The 8,766-nt window shown below is 29.7% G+C and overlaps 1 protein-coding gene across 1 annotated transcript; it reads left to right on the top strand.

The window, feature by feature from the left end:
* Positions 1–846: 846 nt before the first annotated feature.
* Positions 847–8,104, top strand: LOC108819294 (fatty acyl-CoA reductase 3). Its single transcript, XM_018592301.2, has 10 exons — positions 847–1,003; positions 3,166–3,269; positions 3,425–3,624; positions 4,696–4,796; positions 5,557–5,749; positions 5,845–6,006; positions 6,268–6,349; positions 6,520–6,786; positions 7,351–7,478; positions 7,572–8,104. Exons 1-10 carry the CDS (start codon positions 913–915, stop codon positions 7,720–7,722), a joined length of 1,479 nt encoding a protein of 492 aa, XP_018447803.1. The 5' UTR covers positions 847–912; the 3' UTR covers positions 7,723–8,104.
* Positions 8,105–8,766: the final 662 nt, after the last annotated feature.

Genomic DNA, 8,766 nt, shown 5'->3' with positions numbered 1-8,766 from the left:
AAATTTTAATCAGATATAATAATTCAGTCAAGCTTAATTAAGTATCTGGTTAACCATGCAAATTTAGATTAAAATCCCCATTAATTTTCAGAAGCCCCACTTGGTACCCAAATTTGTCTACTCTTTGATAACTATGTTTATTTGGTTACCATCACCTAGTTAAGTCAGCTTTGAATTGAAGAAGTTCATATCCAAAGTACGTGTGATTAAAACGGAGAAGAAGGTAGCTTGCTGTAATTAGTTTCATTTTTTAAAACCTAAAATTGTAAATGTTAGGACTATATGATTTGGTTGTTGTACTTTCTCCGATTCATTCTCATTTAAATATAGAAATTTACAAATGTACATGTGCCGACAGAAATCCAGCCTAGACTGTTTTCATGTTTCGAGATACGGGTTAAAGGACCGTGTTTTTACGGGTTAAAGGACCGTGTTTTTATATAGTTTATATGCTGTTTCCATTATTAGACACGACGCATACCTTATCGAGATTTTATAGTATCATCAAGTGTGGAGTTTTTCTAAAAACAGTATAACCAATGATAAATCATCACAAAACATTTCTTATAGTAAAACATCATTTGAATTTTTTTTTCAAGAAAAAAAAAACATCATTTGAAACTTTTGGTTAAAACATCACTGTATATAATATGAAAGGAGTGATGTTTTTATCTTTTTGTTTCTAATGAGTTGAAGATGTCCATATCTATGATCTGTAAAATTTGAAATGAATAGTCAATTTTATGAGAATTGTTGACAGCTAATGCCAAGTAGTTGGGAGAGGACAAAAATATAGGTGCACACATTGATTTCACCTTGTAAAGTTCATAATTATAAATCGGGACTCTGCATATTTTGTTGTTGTACTGGTAGGATTCTTTCTCTCACTCAAAGTGCATACAAACATAAATTATGTCGACGGAAATGGAGGCCGTAAGTGTTCTTCAGTACCTTGACAACAAGTCCATATTGGTCATTGGAGCGGCGGGATTCTTAGCAAATAGTATACTCTCTCACCCTTATCTCTCTATTCATGCATATATACTTATATTAGTATACATAAATCCTACTAGTTAGAAACTATGAAGTTATTGACAATACAATTTTTTTTTTGGTAAAATAATTGAAAAAGTGCATCGGATAAACGAAAAAGTGCATCCGCATCGGTAGTTTTCTTATAAAAGAAAAAGTTAAAAAATATTAGAGAAGAAGAAAAAGTGAGAAACTCTGGCAAAAATTTTCTTGGAGAATTAATAAACTTTTTTTTCTCAAAAAAAAAAATTTCTTGGAGAAACTCTTAAATTAAAAATGGTAAGCGACTCTCATATCCTATTGTCCTCTTCTGACTCATATATTTCTTTTCGTACCGTTGAATTTTAGTCACATAATCAAACTATTTTAAAATATTTATTTTTTAAAGTTGATAAAACCATTAATAAAAAATTCTTTATTATTGATGCTCTTAGAATATGCAGTAAGTTCGTTTTATATGAGCTCACATTTGGAAAGAAATCATGATTTTTTTGATAAAAAGAGCTAGATAGTCTTAAAATGCATTTTACATGCATGCAAAATTTTCTTAAATGCATGTAAAAGGCTAAATAGTAAAAAAAAATTACTATTTAAAATGTAATTTTTACTATTTAGCCATTTTTACTATTTAACCATTTTTGATAAAAATGGCTAAATAGTCTTAAATGCATTTTACATGCATGTAAAATTTTCTTAAATGCATGTAAAGGGCTAAATAGTCTTAAAATGCATTTTACATGCATGTAAATTTTTACATTACGTAACGGCGGAATGACGTTTTTACGCGATTCCGCAAAAAAGTTACCAATCAATAAAAATTGCGTAATAATAAAAAAACGTAAAAACGCATTGCTGACAGAAATATAAAGAGAATTTTTATTAAGTGGAAAAGTGAGTTTACTAGATTATGGTGGAAAAAATTATAAATTCAACACTTTCATATTATTAATTATATGCTAAAACTATTTTAAATTTTTAAATAGATGGCAATAATTTTTATGATAAATAGTTGTGTTAAAAATAAAGTTATATTATATTTATTTATAATATTATGGAATGTCAATCTATTATTAAATATCTCATTAAAAGATAAGCTAAATATTTATAATAAGAGCTAAAATAATTTAATAAATATTAGTTATTTTCATATTATGTAATAATTAGTTTTATGATTGATATTTATTTTTTATAAAAGATGAATATTATATAAAATATTTTGATCAATTAAACATTTATTCCATCATTCCGCAAATTTTAAATTTTTCCGCAGCTTAAATATTTTTTCGGAACTTAACTATTTTTTTCGCGGTTCCGCGATTAAGCGATGGTTACCAATCGGAGCCAATGTAACACATTCTAAAACAAGTAACGAACATATCTTGTAATTTAGAAGTTCTATTTGTATAATTTAAATATTTTCTGGAGCAATCATGTTTTTCTTTTTTTTTGGTGGTATGAATGAACTTTTTCCTCCTTGTATTGTATGAACATTAGCAGTGACTCAACAAACACAAGTAATTCCTTGGATTTTTTCGCACGTGATAAAATTTGGCATTGTACTGGAACAATCATGTTGTGCATGGGTAATTCGGTTGACTAACCAGGGGGCTGATTTCTCCGGTCAGGCTAGGTCACCTTTGGAGTTATTCAGACTCGTCTGTGTTGCCTCATGATTATGTTGGCTTGCTTCTTACAATACAAGTTGAACCTCGACCCGATCAAGACCAATCCCAAAGATTTGGATCACCCAAGATTAGAAAAATGACAGAAAAAGTAATAGAAGGCCATGCATTATGATTATGAAAAAAAAATACTTCAGCTACACTCGAACAGTATAGATTGCAATATGGCACGTGTGACTTAGAAGCAATAAAGTCTAGCATTGTAAAATGCTTGAAGCGATCACCATAAAGAATAGTTATTTGATTAGTTCTCAGTAACGGGGTTGTTATAAGAAAAGCATATGCAATTCATTTTAGTTGTATGGACCCTGTATTACGGTATGGGTCCATACAAGATTGCGTATATGTATATATTCATTTTAGATACAAATTATAAATACTTTTCTATAGACTATTATTTAATTAAACTAGCTTTAATCCCTATAATAATGTTGTATACATTCATATGCAGTTTTTATGGAGAAGATATTAAGGGTGGCACCAAACGTGAAGAAACTCTATCTTCTTCTAAGAGCATCAAATGAAAAATCTGCTACCCAGAGGTTTAATGATGAGGTTTGTCTCTGCGTACTTAGGTTTGGAGTGTTGAGTTTAGTTGTTGTGCATGAAAAAGAACTCCCATATTGCCAAATTAATAAGCTTAATGTATTCAAATAATTCAAATGCTCATATGGGCTGCCAACTTTTTAAGGTGTTTGAGATCAATGCAGATTTTGGGGAAGGATTTGTACAAGGTGGTGAAAGAGAAGTATGGTCCAAATCTAACTGAACTTATATCTGAGAAAGTCACTGTCGTCAATGGGGACATTTGCCTTGCGGATTTGGGTATTCAAGACTCTTTGGCACATGAGATGATCCACCAAGTTGATGCCATTGTTAATTTAGCTGCAACGACCAAGTTTGATGAAAGGTATTAATATCTTTGTTGATTTATCCAACCCACATGAACTGAATTTTATTTATTGCTGACAATACCAAACTAAAACTCTTATGTAGTGACTGCTTTCTGTCGGTATATATTTACCCCCGTAGCAATAAATATGTCATCAGTCAAATCAAAACCAACAACATATTAGACCAGTTCCAATCTTACTTCATTTTTCATTTATTTTATTTTATTTTGAAATAAGTTTTGCTCTAATACTATTTCATTTTTTACTTCAAAATAAAATAATGAACAGAGTTGCTCTAATTTGAAGATGTATTGTTCATATCTTCATTTTTCAAGATGAACTTTTTAAATTGTAAATTGGTCTTTAACTTTAACTTATTCTTATTTTTACCAAAATAAATTATATATGTTAATATTATTCAATTAGTTTCAAAAGTTTGACTATTATTTTCATTTAGTCAAATATTTATATCAAAAATAATATGAATATTTATTTTAAGAACTTTTAGTTCAATTAAAAAGGATCAGAAATAAATAAACTCATCTCTTACTTCTAAATGTTTTTGATAATCAATTATAGAAAATTATATATATGTATCTATGGTGATTTTTTTACAAATTATGATGTTTCATGTTTTGTTTATTCATGTTATGTAATAAATTTAGTATATAATAATGTTTAATTTATACGAAATAAAAGTTATATTGGATTATTGTTAAAACAAAATAGTTAAGTAAAGTTAGTAAATATGGAAAATTATTAAAGTTTTATTAGTAAGTAATGATAAAGTGAAGATAAAATATATTTGAAATATTTATTTCAAAAAAAAATAAAATAAATTATTGGAGTGAATGTTATTTTATTTTTTTCGTTTTGCAGAAAATAAACTTTTAAAGATAAAAATGAAACCTAACAATTGGAAATGTTCTTAGAACGACGTACAATATTGTTACTGTTTATAAAAGTTAAGTTATAGACCGATGGAGAAATCCATATAGTGTTCAGTGATTACGATTGTTTTTTATACTGTTCAGTAATTACAATTGATATGTTTTATATTACTAAAGGAATGTTTACATTAACCGCAGATACGATATAGCACTTGGGATCAACACATTGGGTCCCCTCAATATCTTGGATTTCGCCAAGAAATGTGAAAACATTAAGATCTTTGTTCATGTATCAACAGGTAAATACTGAAATAAAACTATGCTGTGAATGACTGTAAAATAACTCGTGTTTATTTTATCGCAAGTGATATTTATTTTACGTACAAGTGTTATTTCATGTTAACGAATCTTTCAAGTTTCAAGTGAAAACACCATACCGTATTTTACACACTGGGTCCCCTCAATTTCTTGGATTTCGCCAAGAAATGTGGAAATGTTAAGATCTTTGTTCATGTATCAACAGGCAAATACAGAAACAAAACTATGCTGTTAGTGACTGAAATAACTCGCGTTTATCCAAAAAAAAAAAGACCTCGCGTTATCATGTCGCAAGTGATATTTATTTTACGTACAAGTGTTCTTCCATGTTAACTAATCTTTTAAGTGGACATCAGCTAATAATATATACGTTTACAGTTTTCTATTATAAGGTCATTTCTCAAAACGCATGGTTTAGAATAGTATGAAACGAAAAAGACATTTTGAATTTATATCAAGAAATACAAGTGGTCACATGGAAGATTAAATGGGATTAGGACTTTATGTGGCAACAAGAGACCATAATGCAAAGTAGCTTAGGTTAAGACGATCGATTTTGACATATAACTACTAAGTCCCAAAAATAAAACTACTAAGTAGTCCCAATACAGTAGAGATATTTTTTGGTTCTTACACTTTCCTTTTTAGCACAATTTTAGTATTCTTTCTCAGAATATTTCATTAATATTAAGGAATATTCCATAATTAAAACCAACAACTAATAAGATTTGTATAATACAGCTTACGTGTGCGGGGAAAAATCTGGGTTGATAATGGAAACACCATACCGTATGGGTGAGACGTTGAATGGAACCACCGGCTTAGACATCAACCATGAGAAGAAATTGGTCCAGGAGAAACTTGACCAGCTCTTAGTCATCAAAGCCCCTCCCGAAACAATCACACAAGCCATGAAGGATATGGGACTCGCCAGGTTTTAAATTTTTAATATATTGTTTATTGCAATAAAAGATATTTAGTGTTAAACCTTGAAATGGGGAAATTTATAAATTTAAATAACATTTATAGGGCAAAAATGTACGGGTGGCCAAACACATACGTTTTCACAAAAGCAATGGGAGAGATGATGGTAGGAGAAAAAAGAGACAATATATCACTTGTATTGATCCGTCCATCAATTATTACCAGCACTTTCAAAGAACCATTCCCTGGTTGGACCGAGGGTATCAGGTTAGGACACATAAAATAACGTCGTTTTGTATTTTTTTTTCTTAGATAAAATTTAATTTTTATTCCTAGTACTTTAATATTTGACTAGAATCATTAAAAACCACATAAAAAGTTAAATATTTTCTTAATATATTATATGTTAAAAATCCTATAAATATACTTATAGCAAACTATGAGTATTAGAAAGTTTTGTAGAAAATAAATACTTGTGATATTAGTGTGCTTGTCCTTGTCCGTTAATCAATTACTCTAATGTTACAGGACTATTGATAGTTTAGCTGTCGGATATGGTAAAGGCAGACTCACATGCTTCCTTGGTGATCTTAATGCTATTTCTGATGTGGTACCTCTTTTCCTTCACATTCATCTTAATCTACATTCTACATTAACATTTCCTCCGTACATTTGTTAAGGCTTCACGTTCATCTTAATATACATTCTATAATATTTACTTATTCATCTTAATATACATTCTATATTATTTACTCGGTTTTGACACAATCTATGGACCAGATGCCAGCAGATATGGTAGTAAATTCGGTTCTAGTATCGATGGTCGCTCAAGCCGGGAAACAAAAAGAGACTATTTATCATGTGGGTTCCTCGCAAAGAAATCCGTTGAAGAATGAGAAATTTCCTGAAGTAGCATACCAGTATTTTATTACCAAACCATGGAATAACCAAGATGGAAAGCCAGTTCGTGTTCGAAAAATAGAGATTCTGAGTTCTATGTCAAGTTTCCACCGATACATGGCCATACATTACTCGATTCCACTAAAGGTACACAATTCCTAGGCTCCAAATGGATTGTTAATTTTGGAATAAAATGATGTGTAATGATTTATTCCATTAATTCCATAATTTTTAATCATTTAACTTAAACAGAATGCAATAATCATTCTATCAATTCCACAATAATTCGAAAAATACAAAGAAAAATATTTCTGAACATTTTTCTATATATAATTTGGATTAAAAATGAATGGAATGAATGTATTTTATTTTCAACCAAATTCCCTTCCCTTTGATAACCATTTCCTCATGGTTAGCATTTTTTTTTGTCAAAACGATGATTTTATAAATCAATTAACCAGAATTCGGTACAAAAGAACCAAGCCTCTGCTTAGCTAAACCATCCTAAAAAGGAACATAATTGCGATTGCAAAATCTAAAAGAAACAAACTCCATCGAACTTGCTAAAAGAGTGATATCAGATACAATTCCGTGAATCTTCGAGTAGCAGGAGCCTCATGGTTACCATTTACAATGTTAAATTTTTGAATAGAACGGGGTTGTTTCTTAATTGAGCTTTCCTAATTCATGATTCTTTTTGCATTATTACAGGGACTTGCAGTACTAAACATGGTACTTTGCAAGTTGTTGGATAAAAACGTTAAAGATTTTCATAGGAAGATAAATCTTGCATTGCGGCTTGTTGATCTCTATCAGCCTTACCTCTTTTTCTATGGGGTGTAAGTGACTTTTTGAGCTTCTCACTAAGCTCTTTTTTCTAATGTAATGTGATTTGAGATTCAAAATATATGTTATGCTTTACATATGCGCAGATTTAATGATTCAAACACAGAAAAACTGCAAAGAATGGTGTTGAAGACCGGACTCGAAACAGAGATGTTCTGTTTTGATCCAAAGATTATCAATTGGGACGACTATTTTGTGAATACACATATTCCTGGGCTGGTTAAGTACGTTTTCTAGTGATATCATTTCCGTAATATTTATTTTATCGTGATCAAAAGAGTAGAAATTATGTGGAAAATATACTACTCGTTGATCTGTTTTCATTTGGCTATGTTTTCAAAACAGTGTTGTTTTTTTTTTTTTGCTAAAAAAATGGTTAAACCCGGGTCAATGATGACACAAGCCTAATCCCCGGATGAAGGTACAGCCCACGGATAGACCCTCTCCTGGGCATTCAAATGAGCCGAAAGCAATAGCTCATATCCGTGTGACCGGTGGGGTTTGAACCCGGGTTCGCCTTATTGGGAAAACAGTGTTGTTGACCTGGGTTGTTTGTATTTCTAATTTCAGCATCTGTATCTCTATAAGGATATATTTTTTCAGTATATTTTTATCTTTACCGTCTTGTGTAATCTATATGAGTTAACAGTAGCTTATATTGAAAATAGCTACTAATTCCATGTTACAGTAATAGTAACTAGATTTTGACCCGCGCTTTTGAAGCGCGGGATATTTTACGATGAAAAATTTCACTAATAATTTAACAAATATTTTGGTTATTTTTAAAGAGTGTGTATTTAAAATATTTTTGTATTTAAATCAGTATTTTTAAATTCAACCCGATTGTGATTATACCGGTTAATCCGGAGATCTGATAATTCAATTTATGTTTTTAAAATATTCATATTAAAAAATCACTAAAACCCGAGACTAACCGATTGAATTGATGGATGATCGATATGTAATCTAATTGGATTTAAATTGTAATAGTTTCATAATTTGTAATCTTATAATCGAAATTTTAAAGTTCACTATTTTGCAATTTATGAAATTATGACGTTTCTACAAAATTTTAAAAAGAAAATGATAGATATAAAATAACTAAGATTAATTATTGTATTATTTGGAAACATTGATAGTAGTATAAAAAATATATTGTTTGGAAACATTGATAGTACTATAAAGAAATAAGTATATTGTTTGGAAACATGGATAGTAGTATAAAGAAAGAAACATTAGTGACTTAATGTATGTTTAACTATAAAGTATAAATGTGTATTT

Source organism: Raphanus sativus, chromosome 8 (assembly GCF_000801105.2).
Source record: "Raphanus sativus cultivar WK10039 chromosome 8, ASM80110v3, whole genome shotgun sequence".
In the NCBI taxonomy this organism is placed as follows: domain Eukaryota; kingdom Viridiplantae; phylum Streptophyta; class Magnoliopsida; order Brassicales; family Brassicaceae; genus Raphanus; species Raphanus sativus.
The sequence above is the reverse complement of the archived record's forward strand: the minus strand, read 5'-3'. Positions and strand labels throughout refer to the sequence as shown.